The following is an 18,230-nucleotide window of genomic DNA, read 5'->3' as shown; positions in this document are numbered from 1 at the left end:
GAGTACCCGGAGGAAACCCACGCAGACACGGGGAGAACAGGCAAACTCCACACAGAAAGGACCCTGGTCACCTGGCCAGGAATCGAACCCAGGCCCTTCTTGCTGTGAGGCGACAGCGCTACCCACTGCGCCACCGTGCCGCCCCTCTATCTATCTATATATATATATATATATATATATAGACACTGATCAGGCATAACATTATGACCACCCCCTTGTTTCTACGCTCATTGTCCATTTTATCAGCTCCACTTACTATATAGGTGCACTTTGTAGTTCTACAGTTACAGACTGTAGTCCATCTGTTTCTCTGCATACTTTGTTAGCCCTATTTTACCCTGTTCTTCAGTGGTCAGGACCCCCATGGACCCTCACAGAGCAGGTACTATTTGGGTGGTGGATCATTCTCAGCACTGCAGTAACACTGACGTGGTGGTGTTGTGTTAGTGTGTGTTGCGCTGGTCTGAGTGGATCAGACACAGCAGTGCTGCTGGAGGTTCAGTGTCACTGCTGGACTGAGAATAGTCCACCAACCAAAAATATCCAGCCAATAGCGTCCTGTGACCACTGATGAAGGACTAGAGGATGACCAACACAAACTGTGCAGCAGCAGATGAGCTATCGTCTCTGACTTTACATCTGCAAGGTGGACTGACAAGGTAGGAGTGTCTAATAGAGTGGACAGTGAGTGGACACAGAGTAAAAAAAACAGGAGCACTGCTGTGTCTGATCCGCTCGTACCAGCACAACACACACTAACACACCACCACCACGTCAGTGTTACTGCAATGCCCGATCATAATGTTATGCCTGATCGATGTATAGATATATATACATATATATATATACATACACATATATCGCTGCTGTAGCGACAAAACCTTGTATCTCCATTTTTGTCATTTTTCAGTTTTTGACATAATTTAAAAATGCCTGTTGTTCTTTGCATTGTCTATAAATTTCATGATAAATGGACCAAAAGTAATGGCCAGAAATGACTTGGAAAAATGTCTGGTTCCATTGACTTACATTAAACGCAAAGTATGTTTTTATATATATATATATATATATATATACCACAAACCCTATAAACCTCTTTCTATTTGTAATATGCTTAAGTTATGTTACATGAATAAAGCATGTTGAGCACACTGAACATGTCTTCTCACCATGAGGGAAGGTGACCTGGAAGGGTTTGGCTGTGTTCCTCAGGTTCCACATGCTTAAACTTCCATCAGAGTGACTGCACATGAACTGACGACCTTCATGATGCCAACTCACTGAGTGAATCGCCTAGAGAGAGAATCAGAGAGAGAGAGAAAACATATGTACTGAAGAGTCCACCCGTCGTCTATGGAATTTCCACCAAAACAGACATTAGGTACAAGTTGTTCTTTTTCCAGGAGATATTTTTGGGAAGATTAGATAGAAAATAAGCCACTTGCACTTGAAATCCACTCGAAAATAAATCAAATATAGGAGTTTCAAAAACTGGAGTTCAAAAAATGATTGAAAGAAGCTACAGAGAAAATGGAACTCCTAACTACCCTACAAGACCTGGTAGACGACCAACATGTCCCCATCAGATAAACAGCACGTAAAGCTTTCATCTCTGAGAGAGAGGAGAAAATCAAGCTGCTTCAGATCTGAAAACATCCACAGGTGTTTCTGTCCATCCTTCCACTGTGAGAAGACGACTCAGCGCTGTGGGTCTGAAAGGATGTGTAGCTGTCAAGAAGAACCTCACTGAGAAAAGGAGACGGACACATCAAACAAAGAAGCTGAACAGTGGACTGACCACCCCAGAGTCCAGACCTCAACACCACCGAATGTGTTTGGGATTGTTTGGATGGTCAGAGCAGAAGGTACAACCAACTTCTAAGACTGAACTTTGGAGGTGTGGAAGAATATCCCTGCATAGTTCTTTGAAAACAAAGACAATGGAAGCTATAATAAAGGTAAAGTGTGGCTATACAAACAAAATCCTAAGAAATATGATATTACATTTGGTCATTATGGTTAACTTGTGCGCAGTATTAGCAGAATAAACATATAAAATGCTGTACAAATCCTTAAAACGACAAACAAGTCAGCCAGCATTTTACACAACAAGATCCGGAAATTATATCCAGCGGAAACACAGGCTGCACGTCAAATCTCCCCCTCCCTCTCTCTCTCTATCTCTCTCTCCCTCTCTCTCTCCTCAGTCGAGTAAACTCCATACTCCTCCACATCTAATTAAACAGCCATCATAACTGTTTTAAGTGCCTCGGGCAAATTCACTCCCTCTCTATCAAAGTCAGAAAACGAACTGAAAGCACGCTGGCAGTGAGGACGTGTTTGATGTTCATTTCTTTGTTTGTTGGGCTGTTGTGTTGGGAGCAGGTGTGAGCAAATGCCGTGTTTGGCTTTGAAGTGTAAGAGCCTGATGAACTGAGAGAGACTCAAGAGAAACATGGGAAATTAACACTGAAGCAGAAATGACTGTTTGAGTGTGATATAACCATCTACAATCTTTTTTATACTACACACGGAGGACATGTTGGATTTCTGGTCTCGTAATTCCACCTGCTGATCAATAAACCCAACTCCGAGACCCTTTGAGTTCTTGTTCTAAATCAATAACTCAAATTATTTTTACATGTATGAAGGCAGGGAAGTTATAAATACATGCGAGCAGTAAGCAAGAGGTACAAACTAAAGGAATAATCCAGGAGGACATGCATCAAAGTCAATAGTCAAGAGAAGACTTAATAAAGAAGGTTACCACAAGATATAAACCATCGGTAAACCTAAAAAAACAGGAAGACCAGATAAAACAGCCTGTACAGTTCTGGAACAATGTCTTAGGAACAGATTAGACAAAGATCAACTCGTACCAGAATGATAGGAAGAGAAGAATGTGGAGAAAGAGAAGGAACTGCTCATGAACCAAAGCACACCACCTCAGATGTAAAGCATGGTGGAGGTAGTATTATGTAATGTATGGCTGTCAATGGAACTTGTTCCCTTGCATTTGTTGATGCTGTTTCAGTCAAAGGTGTCAAAACTCAATGGGAAGCGCTTCACAGTGCAGGTGGACAATGACCCGAAGCATACTGTGAAAGCAACCCAAGGCACAGAGACAGACTGTTCTGCAACGGCCAAGTCATTCATCTGACCTCAATCCAATCCAATCAAGCATGCATTTCACTTCCTGAGGGCAAAACTGAAGGTAAAATACTCCAAGAACACACAGCTGAAGACAGCTGCTCCAAAGCTTGGCCACCAGGGAAGAAACCCAGCATCTGGTGGTGTCTTTGGGTTCCAGACTACTTCTGAAATACTCTCAGACTAAAGTCTGACAATTTGACAATTTATGATTGTTAGTTTTCTTATTCATTTTGAGCCTCTAAAAATGGGGGACTATGCATGAAAATGGTTATAATTGCTACACTGTCCACTCAATTTTGTTGAAAAGTGTTCTACATAGCAGCAAACAGGGTCCTTTTGAGGTTCACTGGACCTCAATGGATGAGCCTGGAGATGCAAAGACTTATTGCTGTCCTTGTCCTTCAAAAGTAGTTGTAAGTTCAAGTATCCTAATTGATCTACAGTCTTCTTATCTATTGCTGGCTGTCAAGGGCGATCTTCTCAGTGACCGTAAAACCAGTATCTAGAACTGTATACTCAGTGTTCTCCCTTAGGACAAGTACGACAATGTCTTAGATGATGCACATTTGCTTCTCCAACTGAGTGCAGACCTTGGGATGTTAGTGACCTGGCACTTGCATGAACTACAAACTGACCCCCAAGCTGCCATGATAAGGTAATGCCAACAGAAAAATGTATTTAAAATAATTTATATTTGCATATTTCGTGTGTCAGTTGTCTTACAAAGATGGCAGCAATAGGGGGAAAGGAGGAAGGGGAAAATGAAGTCACAAGTGGTTAGTGACCTAAAGTATGGGGGGGGACTAGAACTAAGAGTACTGAATCATAGAAAGTATTGAAAGGAAGAAAACTGGCCAAAGTGGACTAATGTTATCCACTAATACCTGCATATTACATCATTAAAAGGATGTAGGCCCAGATACCAGAATGTATGGACCCAGTTCCTCAAATCTGGCACCTTTATGGTTGGGAACAAAGAGCACATCACATCTGTTTCCCATGTTGCAGCATCTTTTGGCTCCATTGCATTCAGCTGGTGCTACAACAATAGACCAGCCAGATGTTACAACCCACTGCTCAACCATCGCACAATACATGGGGGTTTCAGTTAGATAACTGGGCTAATCCAAACTCGTCCACCTAACTGGCTCTTGGCTTGGACTTACAGGTCCAGTGATAACCTTAACTGTTGTTGAACCTTTAATTCATAGAACTTTAAAAAGGTTCTTTACATCCCATGTAAAAATGTAATTCCACAACAAATCAACTGAAAAGCTATTTAGGCAAGTGGTTCTCAAAGTGGATTCCTTGGTGGTTCACATTTGCTCTGTTAATATGTGTGGACTGTCTGGGGTCCCGGAGGACCACTGCTTTAAGGAACTTCTAAGGTATCACTCAAAAGAACCTTTGTTGTCACTTTAAAGGGTGTAGAATCCACTCCTGTCCAGAAAAAAAACATCTGAAGTTTCCACACCCTTTGTCCAGAATCCACTCCAAAACTACACTCTTAAAAAAGGTGGTTCTTCAAGGGTTGTTTAAAGGGAATGTTTGTTAAAGGGAATGGGTTTATTTAGCAACATTTCATACTTAAATGGTTCTTTGCATGGTAAAGTGTTCTTCATATTGACGGGGAAAGTGTTCTTAACATCATAACAATATCAGAACCCCTTTTGGTGCTATATAGAACCATTTTCAAAAAGCATCTATATAGAATCACGTGCAGCACCTTCTCCATCGATCTAAAGAACAATTTCAGCATGCAAAGAACAATTTAAGCATGAAATGGCTCTATATAGAACTTATAGTTCCAAATAGAACCATTCCCCTTTACTAAAGAACCCCTTTAACAAGCATCTTTTTAAAGAGTGTCTACTCACAAAAAGGGTAAAACTTCTTGACCCTTCATCCTGCAAAAACCTACAAGACTGACCCATCAAGAAGCTCTGGTTTGTTTTTGCTGCAGATCTTTAACTCAACTACTCAAATCCAAACTCCTGCTAAGCGTTCTAACATCTCTGGAGCTGCCGCAAAAACTGTGATGTTATCTGCATAATGTGATAAGACAGAACTCTGCTATGGAAATCTCTTCTCCTTTCTTGGTCTTGTATCTTATTAACCAACACAAGAGACTCAACGGCAGGGTGGTCTCTGGAGCTTCACCCAACAGAAAGGCAATAACACCAAGCTTCCAGACGAAGTTCTGTCGCAAACAGTTGCATTTCCTTACACGCAAAGTAAACACATTGTCCTCTCATAAAAGGTTGTTTTTGACCAACTGAGCGGGTGCCAGCCTTTTGTCTTTGTCCAGACAGATGATTATAGTCATTAGAGTGTCCATTAAAGTGACGTGATTATAGTGTCCGGAGCCTCTTTGCAGCTGCGGTGGAATAGGACATCAGCTGTACTTGTTAAAGTCATTTTTCACAGCTTGAGGATAAAATTCCCCAATGTTCCCTATCTGACCTTAAGGGACCATCAGGCTGGGAAGAGTCTCGACTTTAGCCATCAGGGGCTGCATTACGGAAACAACCTAACTCTAAAATCTTATCTGTTTAGTTACCATGACAATTTTAGTTAGAACTGAATTTAGGACTGAAACTAATACAGAGTAAAAGTTCATAATCTTATCCATTAACTCCAGATAAGAAAACAGTATTACACAAACATCCTAACTAGACTAAATCTCCTACATACTGTCCTAACTTTAGGATAAACATCAGCAGTGTCCTAACTGCTGTTTTAACTGCCCGTTTCTATGATTTTAGGCGGTTGTGATAAGCAGCATGGTTCACTACTAGCATAATGATGCTACATTTATATATTTTGCAGAATTGTGGCTTCACTTGTGAGACGTTTTCTTTTTTAACTCATATTTCAAAAATCTCAGACGCTGCAGACTCGATCTCCACCGTCCCTCTTATTACCTTTGTGTGGCAATGTTGATGAAAACTTGGCAAGTGATGGTGGTGAATAATGAGGAGACAGAGCTGAACGTGTGTCTGTTCATTAGGAGGAATAACGTAGTGCGCTTGGCTAAAGCGTTTGGGAAATGGAGACTGAAACTGCAAAGTGCGATGCTCTGATAAACAGCAGGAGGCGCAACCTCAATATTCATGATCTTTATTGCACTTTTGTTTTGACCTTTTTCTACATTGGTAATGGTAGCTGTAACTTACAGTTTATTTTGATCATGTTTTTACATTTCATCTGTGCGTGTATCGTCGGTTGCTTAGAAACAGATATAACAGTTGACTGTCGACCTCGATTGAGTAGTTTATGATTTCCTAACTGGAGATAAGGTGCTGTAAGATAAGATAAAATTCCTAAATTAAGATCAGATTTGCTTCTGTGATACGAATTTGTAAAAAATCTTTTCTTGACCTGTCTGATCTTAAATTCTGTAATGCGGCCCCAGATCTGGACTGACATATTGAGTGTGTTTAATCCAGTCATATGTAGTTATCTGATTATTCAAATGGCCATGTAAACACCATACTCCGATCTAGAAATCCGAATAAGAAATCCAATTTCACTGCAGAAATAACCAAAGAAAGCCGTGGGGAAGCCACAGGGCCTTCTAGGCCTTCAGAGAAGACCTAATTATTTTTGGGAACAAAAAAACAAAATACATGTGGGACACAAATATCAACCATCTAACACTCTAGCAACCACCTGGGCTTCCATAGCAACTGCCTAGCAGCACCCTAGCAACCATCTGGGACACAACAGCAATCATCTAGTAACACTCTAGCAACCACCTGGGATACCATAGCAACAACCTAGCAACACACAGCAACCACCTGGGATACCATAGCAACTGCACAGCAACACTCTAGCAACCACCTGGGCTTCCATAGCAACTGCCAAGCAACACCCTAACAACCATCTGGGACACAACAGCAATCATCTAGTAATACTCTAGCAACCACCTGGGATACCATAGCAACAACCTAGCAACACCCAGCAACCACCTGGGATACCACAGCAACTGCACAGCAACACTCTAGCAACCACTTGGGATGCCATAGCAACCACCTAGCAACACCATAGCAACCTTTCTTTTTTCCCCACCTCTCTCTTTCTATCTCCTTCTCATTCTTTCTTTCTTTCTTTCTTTGTCTTCCTGTCTCTCTCCATCTCTATCTGCATCTTTCTATCTTTCTTTCTTTCTTTCTTTCTTTCTTTCTTTTTCCCTTTATCTTCTTATCTCTCTTGACCTCTCTCTTTTCCTGTTTCTCTTTCTCTGCCTTTGCCTCTCTCTTCATTTCCACCCCTTTCTCTTTCCTTTACTTTCTTTCTCTCTCTCACTCTCTGTTTCTCTCTCTCTCTCTCTCTCTCTCTCTCTCTCACTCACTTCATCAGTTCAGTTCAATATGAACTGTTTTATTGATATGGCTGAGGCAGTGAACATATTAATATATAACATATTAAACAGTGGAGATGATAATAAGAGTGTGAGATAATCAGGTTTAAGGCAATGAGAGATATAAACTCTAACTGTATTTGATTGCAGTGACACATTATCAGTCTGTAGTGTTTGGGGAAAGGAGGGAACAGAGCTGCTGCTCGGAGCTCAGAGTGTAAACTTGATCAGTGGCCAAATCAGTACTTTAGATTTGAACGATGACTGTGCAGAATGGGTTTGATGTACAGTGCGTCCCCTTGCTGTGTTGACCTCCTCGTGGGTCAGCGCTCTGTAAGTGAGTTAGCGGAGGTCACTCCTTTTTAGTGACAGCCCAAATCGGAGGGCGTATTTCTGAACACTGATAATGAGAGGACACTGACCTAGTTCAGCTGCGCATGCATTATTCAGTGTTGTGCTCTGCAGCTGGAGGACACTTCAGCACAATCCTGCATGCTGAGCCCAAACTGGACGTTCGTTCCACATTTAAAAGTTGACATTGGGTTTTAAAAGTGAACCACAAACCACACTCACATCAGGCACAGCTCGATCTCTGTCTCAGACCACTGCAAAATATGCGCCAATGCAGCCAAAACATGCCCTCGCAATGCATCTGAAATCAATGTTAGCTTTACTGAGGCTGGCTACTCATAAAACAGACATGAATAAGTAAAGTTCTCTCTCTCCAGAACGTTCTACAGCGGTACTCATACTCCAGCTCAAACAAATTTGGGGAACAACTATATCAGGTACTTGCAGCTGAAACAGTGTAACAGAGTTACTGTGTCGTAATAGTGTTATAGCATTATTATAGCATTATGATGTAACGGAGGTATTGTGTTAATAGTGTTATAGTGTTATTATAGCATTATGATGTAACAGAGGTATTGTGTTAATAGTGTGTTATTATAGCATTATGATGTAACGGAGGTATTGTGTTAATAGTGTTATAGTGTTATTATAGCATTATGATGTAACGGAGGTATTGTGTTAATAGTGTTATAGTGTTATTATAGCATTATGATGTAACGGAGGTATTGTGTTAATAGTGTTATAGTGTTATTATAGCATTATGATGTAACAGAGGTATTGTGTTAATAGTGTTATAGTGTTATTATAGCATTATGATGTAACGAGGTATTGTGTTAATATGTTATAGTGTATTATAGCTGATGTACGTATGGTAAGTGTAGGGTTTTATAGCATATGATGTAACGGAGGTATTGTGTTAATAGTGTTATAGTGTTATTATAGCATTATGATGTAATGAGAGGTATTGTGTTAATAGTGTTATAGTGTTATTATAGCATTATGATGTAATGGAGGTATTGTGTTAATAGTGTTATAGTGTTATTATAGCATTATGATGTAATAGAGGTATTGTGTTAATAGTGTTATAGTGTTATTATAGCATTATGATGTAATGGAGGTATTGTGTTAATAGTGTTATAGTGTTATTATAGCATTATGATGTAATGGAGGTATTGTGTTAATAGTGTTATAGTGTTATTATAGCATTATGATGTAATAGAGGTATTGTGTTAATAGTGTTATAGTGTTATTTATAGCATTATGATGTAATGGAGGTATTGTGTTAATAGTGTTATAGTGTTATTATAGCATTATGATGTAATGGAGGTATTGTGTTAATAGTGTTATAGTGTTATTATAGCATTATGATGTAATGGAGGTATTGTGTTAATAGTGTTATAGTGTTATTATAGCATTATGATGTAATAGAGGTATTGTGTTAATAGTGTTATAGTGTTATTATAGCATTATGATGTAATGGAGGTATTGTGTTAATAGTGTTATAGTGTTATTATAGCATTATGATGTAATAGGTAGGTATTGTGTTAATAGTGTGTATAGTGTTATTATAGTGATTATGATGTAATGGAGGTATTGTGTTAATAGTGTTATAGTGTTATTATAGCATTAGTTAGAGGTATGTGTTATAGTGTTATAGTGTATTATGCATTATGTGTAAGGTATTGTGTTAATAGTGTTATAGTGTTATTATAGCATTATGATGTAATGGAGGTATTGTGTTAATAGTGTTATAGTGTTATTATAGTACTGTGATGTAATAGAGGTATTGTGTGTTAATAGTGCTGTTGTGTTGTAATAGTGTTATTCTTTTGTAGTGATGTTATTGTTTTGAAACAATATCATTGTGTTAAAATAGTGTTATTATATGTTAATAGCATTATTGTGTTGAAACAGTGCTGTTGTAATAGTGTTATTGTGTATTAAGAGTGTTATTTTCTTATAATAGTTATCATGTTGAAATAACATTATAATACTGTGTTATAATATTGTGTTATTGTGCTGTAATAGTGGTATTGTTTTGCAATAGTGTCATTGTGTTTTAATAGTGTTGATGTTTTGTAATACTGTTATTGTATTGTAATAGTATTCTTGTGTTGCAATTGCATTGTTGTGTTATAATAGTGTCATTGTATTGTAATAGTATCATTGTGTTGAAGTAGTGTTATTGTGCTGTAACAGTGTTAGTGTTGTGATTGTAAGTGTTATTGTTTTGTAATAGAGCTATTGTGTTGAAATAGTGTTACTGTGCTGAATATCATTGTGTTGTATTATCATTAGCATGCCTTATTAGCATTATTGCGCTGCAATAGTGTTATTGTGTTGAAACAGAAGTTATTGTGTTGTAATACAGCTAGCACTGTGTAATAATAGTATTATTATGTCATAATATTGTTAGTGTTAGTCTTGTAATAATGTTATTGTAATAGTATCATTGTGTGTTAAACGTATTATTGTAATAGTGTTACTGTGTTGGTAACTTATCTTTTGACATTGTTAAATAATTCTCTTAAAAAAATATTTCTTTGAGATACAATCGTTCATTCACAGCTGGTTGTAATGGAGAAAATTCTGGGCCAAACTGGCTGCTATTACTTGTCCAAACTTTAGCAACTGGAATGAATTATGAGATCACCTGAAATCACACCTCAAATACAAATATAAGAGAAAGGCAGCGTGCATCACGCATGCAACCTGAAACCGGTGCAAAAGTCTAAGCACATCTGACCCTCAGTGCTTTTTCATTGGGGAATTATTGGTCATGTTTAAGTACAGATGCTTCACTGTTCACTTCCAGTGTTGGCACATTGTGAAATTGTTTGCGCTGGGAAAAAGACTTTAATTATAAGATTAATATTTTGGCTGTGGCCTCTCTCTCTCTCTCTCTCTCTCTCTCTCTGTCTCCCTGTCTCTTTCATTTCAATGAATTTCTTTCACTTTTCACATACGCTGGTGTTCCAGGCGCACATCAGAACCAAGAAATTAGTAGAACCCCAGACACTTACACACATTCTGAACACTCACTGAGCTGATTTTACCTCACACAACCCCCTAAACCCCAGCACCACCCCCCCACCACCACTGTTTTGAGGGGTCAAAGTAAGAAGACAAGCTTTTTAAATGCTAAAGGTTCAGGGAATGGGTGGGCTAGTGAATAGCAGTAGCTGTAGCAGGGTCCTGCAGGAACACAGTAAAGCCTAAGCCAGCATTGAGACCAGCCAAGCTCTGATTGTGCTAAAATCATGTAAACACATCTCAATATTTATGTCCACAATTTAAAATACATCATAAAAGTGTCCACATTTTGGCAAATGCAAGGACCAGTTTTGTGTCTGTGAGCAGAGATGACGTGTTTTGTGGGCGGAGCTTAACTGGTATCAGATAGTCAGAAACATAGCGGTGTCAGGTGTAGGAATATAGGAATATGAATCATCCAGATGCCTCCTCCAGTTATTTTTTTGCCAGCAGAAGACAGGTTGTACACTAATAAGCTGACCCTTCCTGACCTGTACTCTCTCTCAGGTCTCAAGGATCCAACTAAATGGCCAAGTAACAGTGGCCAGACGTCTCTGTCTACCATGGGGAAAAACCAACAAAAGAAAAAACCCAAGGCAAACAAATTTCCTGGCACAAAAAAATTCATTGGTCATCTCCAGGACCTTGAATAGTGAGATCTGTTGAATGTTTTTGTGGACCAACGTACTGCCCAGCCAGCAACAAGGGTATAGAACACAGCTATACAAGCCATGGGTTACTACAAACAAGCCAAACAACTATATACTGACGGGGAACTTTACTTGCATGGTGGGGTCAGTACTAACTCTTTTTCATTGTTTAATGTATGTTAGAACAATGTAAATCCCTAGAACTACTGCTGCTGCTCTATCGGTGTGTAAGTAAGAATGCTATGTCTAGTTATAGGTCTAAATATCATTTCATGTTGTGAGGCCAATTAGGCCCAATAGAGTTAGCTGTTAGCTGTAGCAGTTAGCTGTAGGGCTACCACAGTTTGCCGTCTATGAATCGCATATGTTATTATCTAGATCTATTGTTTACATCAAATATATGCTCTACAGTTGGCTAATCATCACAGGTTAGGGTCGTGCTGCAGCCACACTGCTTTTTAAGGTCAAGCCTCCACTGGGAATACACGGCTCCACAGACCGCAGAGCAGAGTTTCACAAATTCCTGGGCACCACCATTCAGCAGGATCTCAAACAGGACAGACACGGCACTGCAGTTATGAAGAAGGCCCAGCAGTACTTGTATTTTCTGTGACAGCTCAAGAAGTTTGGGCTGCTGGTCCAGTTCTACCCTGTCATAATAGAGTCCATCATCACATCCTCCATCTCCATCCGGTTGGGCTCTGCATCTTCGCACATCGAACGTAAGCTTAAGAGAAAGCTGCAACGTGCAGAGAAAATCAGAGCTGTCGGCTCTCTGCCCTCTGCCCTCGAAGACCTTTACTCATCTAGGATGAGGAAGATGGTGGGGAAATAATGGCTACCCCCCACACCCGGCTCACTTCTCCATGTCAGCGGAGACTAAGAGTGCGAGGCCTAAAGATCTCCGATCTCCACCTGACACAGCAAACAAGCCCAATTGAAAGTGTGAACAAGACACCGTATTTGATCATGTGCCACAGAGAAACATCCAATTGAAAAGCTGCAAATTTACAAAAGGATCATCAAAAATTAAGTTTAAGTGTCACCAACAATCAAACCTCACAACCAAAGGCGTGATATGCAAACAAAAATTTAGATTAAGTAAAGGCAAAGTCAATCATTCCAGGTTTTTCCTACCAAAAATCAACAAAAATAACCGAATACAAACCAAACAATTTTGTGCAAAGAATTGTCAATGGTTGAAATAAAATTGCTCCAATTTGAACATTTCAGCAACATATTTACAGACATGACATTCAGAGTCCTTTATTAAACTTCAGCAACACTTCATCCTCATCAGTGACTCTGGCTCTGTTTGGGCTGAGAATCAGGCCTGAATAATCTCTCCACTGTGGCAGAGCTGCTGCGGCTCCACAGCAGAGCTAGATTTTTAGGTAAAAAAACATAATCCTCCTTCACTGTACAATCATTATAACACACAGTTCTAACACAGTTTTCACAATAAATGGTCGTAAACGCTGAAGACTGACGTGCAGACTGCTGGACACACAGCAATGCAGACGACGAAAAAGGCAAACGGTGATTTAAGATGAACATCGATCATTTGGAGACGAATGGACTTATTTGCATTTATAATCACTCGGCTGGTATCTGCAACAAGTCACGAAGCTGAAGTCGCTTCTCATTCAACAACTTCTTGTTCGAATTTTCCCATTCCACCTTAAATGGTGCAGCAGTACAATTTGGCACCTCAGGCACCATTTAAGGTGGAACGGGACAATTTGAACGAGAAGCTGGCGAATGAGAAGCGACTTCAGCTTCGTAAAAAGAACATTGAGAGACATTTTACAAGAAACTTGTGGAAAAGTTTCCTGATATGCGAGAAAAGCGGCTATAGCTGAGCTAAAGCTTAAAGCAGAGCAAAGTAAGTCTGCGTTTTTCATATATATTTTTAGCCTGTAGTGGCACTTTAGCACACACTGAGACATGTTTACAGCCAAGATGGTAAAACGTACATAAAATGTTGTGGCTCCCAAAGCGGTTTCATTTTTTCTGAAAGGACAAAATGGCTCTTCTTAACATTTCGGTTGCGACCCCTGAGCTAAGCCTAAGGGGTGATCAGCGTGTGACCGTTTGCTCGAACTGTCCACGGCTCAATCAGGATTGCACAATCGCCACCAGCCCAGTTAACGGCTGTGTTCTGTGGTTCAGATTTTGCATGGATTGCCTGAAGCCTGTAGCGAAATTGTAGTGAAAATCTTCGCTATAGCTACAAAAACATTTGTATGCGCTACAGCTACTAGCTACATTTCATAAAACTGTAGCGGCTTCAGCTATTAGCTGCAAAAATGTGTAGTTAACTACAAAAGTAGCGCGCTACTTAGCTACTCCCCCCATCCCTGACTGTAATGCACTGAACCACTGTATATACCGTGACATAACTCTTATCATATGCTGATACTGGAACCGATACTGGTGAATAAAGATTCAGATTTTTTTGATGATTGTTCTTGAAGTCATGAAGCACAGGTGACGTCATTTGTAAGCCTAAATGCTAACAAATCAGTGAAAAAATGTAACAAGAAACTCGTTGTGTCAGTTGTGAACATGCTAGCCTGAAAGCTGTAAGGTAGCTAGCTAGCGGGCTAATGCTAGCCAGGTTCCATTTTGCTGCACCAGCAAATGTATCTAGAATTTAGATGTTCTGAATTGTAGGTAAAGACATTTTGAAGCAAATGTATATGTAATAGTAAAGGTTAGTGAAAAAATGCTTTGAGAGATGAAGCTGTGAAGATGAGCCGCAAACTAGCACGTTTAACGTTAGCTATGCGGGATTTTGTTGGACAACACTAAGTAAGTTTCAGAGCACGCCATGCAGGATAGCTAACATTACCATTTCAGTTGCACTATAGACGTGACATAGGCTTCTAAATACAACCACAGGCAGGATACATTTACAACCAGTCTTACTGACTGAGTGCATGAATAGCTGGTAGTTCATGAACGTCCTCTGTGACAGAAGAGGAGCAGCTGTAGTGGCAGAGCTCTATCAGAAACAGTGAAGTCAGAGCCAGCACAGACAGCAGCCAAGCTGAGATTACACTGAACACAAACACGCACACGTTCGCACTCACACATGCAGCGAATCGAGGAGAATCAGATCTGAAGAAGTGACAGACTCCCATTCAACGGAGTTTCTGAATCGGGAACAAAGTCAGGAATAAAAACAGCAGCGAAGACGCAGCCAAACACCCGCCACAGAGCGCGGGGCCAGATCGATTCAGAAAGAGGAGATACAGACGCAGTGCAGAGAACTCAGAGCCTCAGACTTTCTCTGTTTTACTGATTTGATTCTGTTCAGAGTTTTCTTGGCGCTCAGGTTTAGAGCCAGATGTAACCTGTAGAAAAAATGTGCAATACATATATTTATATATATATAACTCAGACACTTCCCCCTCATTTATTCAGCCATTAAATACAAGTTATTCATTTTTCATAGATATTCCTGAGAAGATTAGATTTAAAATAATCCACTTACATAAGGAAGGAGAGTTCAAAAACTGCAAAACGGGAGTTCAAAAAATATAAAATTCATAATAATCAAATAATTCAAAAATATCAAACCAACTGAATGACCTGAAATGACCTGAAAACCCCTAACAATCACCTGAAAGACCTGAAGACCCTTATCAACCACCTGAAAACCCTGAAAACGTATAACAACCTGAAAGATGTTAAATCCCTTAACAACAACTTGAAAGACCTGAAAATTCCTATCAATCACCTATAAGATCTGAAAACCCCTAACAATCACCTGAAAGACCTGAAAACCCCTAACAACCACTTGAGAGACCTGAAAACTACCCCCATCAGATAAACAGCACTTAAAGCTTTCATCTCTGAGAGAGAGGAGAAAATCAAGCTGCTTCAGATCTGAAAACATCCACAGGTGTTTCTGTCCATCCTTCCACTGTGAGAAGACGACTCAGCGCTGTGGGTCTGAAAGGAGTTGTAGCTGTCAAGAAGAACCTCACTGAGAAAAGGAGACGGACACATCAAACAAAGAAGCTGAACAATGGACTGACCACCCCAGAGTCCAGACCTCAACACCACTGAATGTGTTTGGGTTTATTTGGATTGTGAGAAGCAGAAAATACAACCAACTTCTAAGACTCAACTTTGGAGGTGTGGAAAAATATTCCAGCACACACATAAACCCACAACCACACACTCACACTCACCTCATCATAGTAGATTCTGAAGTCGGCTCGTTTGGATCTGAGGTCCCACATTACGATGGTGCCGCTTTCAAAACCAATCAGCAACTGAAGAATCAGAGAAAAACAAAAACAGCACCATTAGAGGAAGGTCTGAGGAAGAGGAAGGTTAAACAGAACTGACTTTACTTCAAAGGGCCTCCCCTGAGGTCCTTTAATGACATTTATGAGGGTTTATGCACCAAAATCAGTCATAAATCAATTTTGCAAATGCTTTATCCCTTAGAATTAAACAAGCTGTTCTTATTACTGTGCTTTTAAGACTAATATATGTAAATAACCTCTGTTCTGACTGGCTGCCCTGTATTGTTCCTTGTTCAAAAAGCTGTCCAAGCTGAAACACTCCTTATAACTTCAGCGTAAATGGGCGGGGCTAAACTGCTACAGGCCAAACAGGCTGATATATGTAACCACACTGGTTCCTGTGACATCACAAAAACAAAGAATTCAAATTGAGCTGTTTTCCCATCTTAGTTTCTACATAGGTTTCTTAGTTTCAAAGCTATGAAGTTTTGATTTTACATTAAGAGCCATTTCACAATTGACCTCTCCATGCTCTGCTTACAAACGCACTCTTTCACAGCTACTGTGAATAGGTTGGGAAAAACGGTCACGCCTCCTGCTGAGGACGCCTCCTCCACCTGTTCCTTTTTCCTCAGATCACTTGAGTCCTTGAACGGCCCAGAGGACTCCAACTCCCATGAATCAGTGGGAGACCACGTGACTCTTATTCCATCGTCATCAACCAATGAACATTCATTTCAGTGTTCATCCTCACCAGAATTCTAAACTGTCACACCTGTTTTTCATTGTACTTCATTAGTCAGTTAGTATATAAAGCCCAGGCTTTAGCTTAGAACTTTGTGAAGTACTGCCAACACCTTTGGTTGTGTACTGAGTGGTCACTGTTTGTGTAAGTTCTTGTGTGTATGACCTGTTTTTCCGTATTTCTGACCTGCCCTTTTTGTCATTGCCGCTTTTGGTTCGTTTGCTGGATCCTGCATGAAATTTTGGTTTTTTGAACTCGGACTGGTTTTTGGCTACTCTCTGGATGTCCCGTTTGTTTTGGTTCTCTTGCTCTCTGGTTCTGACCCTAGCCTGTCCTGACTACGCCCTCTGTACCTTCACCAAAACCTCAAGTAAATTTAAGCCTTGTCCTTTTATCTGCGGGCGTCTGATCTGTGTTGACATCGTAACGAAATCACTGGAAAAAATACCTTTTAATCTAATGAGAAATTGTAGCAGACCTCAGAACAATCTGCATAAATTATGCTTTACATAAATTATTTACTTCAAACCACTGCAATGTTTGCATAGAGTCACTTTAATGATAACATGTTTATTAATTAAACGCTGTGCTACAGTTCTGGATTGTGTTGTTGTCAATCAAAACTAGGCAAGAAGGAAACAACAAGTTCTCATTTTGCTCAGAGGCTCCACCCACAGGTATGCAAAACACCTAATATATATGGTACACTATGATGGCTAGAAGTATTGAGATTTGGTCAGACTGGCTATCCACACTTCTAAGCAGTGCTTTTTTTTATCAGCCCTACGAGAACTGATCTTTTGTTTATTAAGCTAAGTTCTAGCTAGTCACCAGCAGACGTTCCTGTGGTTCTGCACACCACAACAACAGTGAGCCATTCGAAAGTGAAATATGGGCACTAAAGTCAAATATTTTACAATGTCTCATCTTTAAAAGCTGTTCAAGACTTTCTTTTGAAGAATTTAGTAGCTAATAAACAGTATCTTAGAACTGTCGCCTCACAGCAAGAAGGGCCTGGGTTCGATTCCCCGGCCGGGCGACCAGCATCCTTTTTGTGACGACTACATATTTTACTGACTTGAACCACTTTGTTTCCTATGGGTCTATTTTTGTTGTAGTACTGTTTACAATTGCCCCTACATGTCATGCTTAAACAACAGTTAATGATTGGTTGGTTCAGCCCTGAACATCATGCTTAAACAACGGTTAGTTGATTTGCATCTCAATCTGTCCCACTTTTTGGTCAAAGTAGAAGGTTCTTGGTCAAACTGAGCGATGAAACGCACCAGACTCTTGGAGGATAGGCAAAAGTCTGGCTTGTAAGAGTTTATCAAATCTGGCAACGGTAGCTATGAAAGAATGCATTTGTGGCCAGAGCACGGAGAGCAACTGTAGCTCAATCACAAATGGAACATTTCAATGAACTCAATCAAAGCTACAGTCACAGAATGTGAGAGTGAGGCAGTTGCATTCACTGCATTACTGAGGACGCAGTGTAGAACAGCGACTTTCATTCATTTCATTCATTATTCAAAAAGAAGCGAAAGAACACACTGATAACATCGTACAGACTCTAACTCAACCACCCATATCGCATCACATCTCTCTCTCTCTCTCTCTCTCTCTCTCTAGCTGTCTCTATAAAGGATTTGTCAGGATTATGGCGTATGGAA

General features: G+C 40.0%; 1 protein-coding gene across 1 annotated transcript in view; it reads right to left on the bottom strand.

Moving 5' to 3' along the window:
• Nucleotides 1-18,230, bottom strand: part of stxbp5l (syntaxin binding protein 5-like) — a 262,054-nt gene that overhangs the window by 100,235 nt on the left and 143,589 nt on the right. The window contains exons 7-8 of the mRNA XM_036571863.1: nt 15,753-15,836; nt 1,170-1,293 (exon numbers count right to left, since the gene is read on the bottom strand). Coding sequence (XP_036427756.1) covers nt 1,170-1,293; nt 15,753-15,836 — 208 coding nt within the window. The remainder of the gene's footprint in view (nt 1-1,169; nt 1,294-15,752; nt 15,837-18,230) is intronic.

This window comes from Colossoma macropomum, unplaced genomic scaffold (assembly GCF_904425465.1).
Source record: "Colossoma macropomum unplaced genomic scaffold, Colossoma_macropomum, whole genome shotgun sequence".
Taxonomy (NCBI): Eukaryota; Metazoa; Chordata; class Actinopteri; order Characiformes; family Serrasalmidae; genus Colossoma; species Colossoma macropomum.
This window is presented reverse-complemented; position numbering and strand designations above follow the sequence as displayed.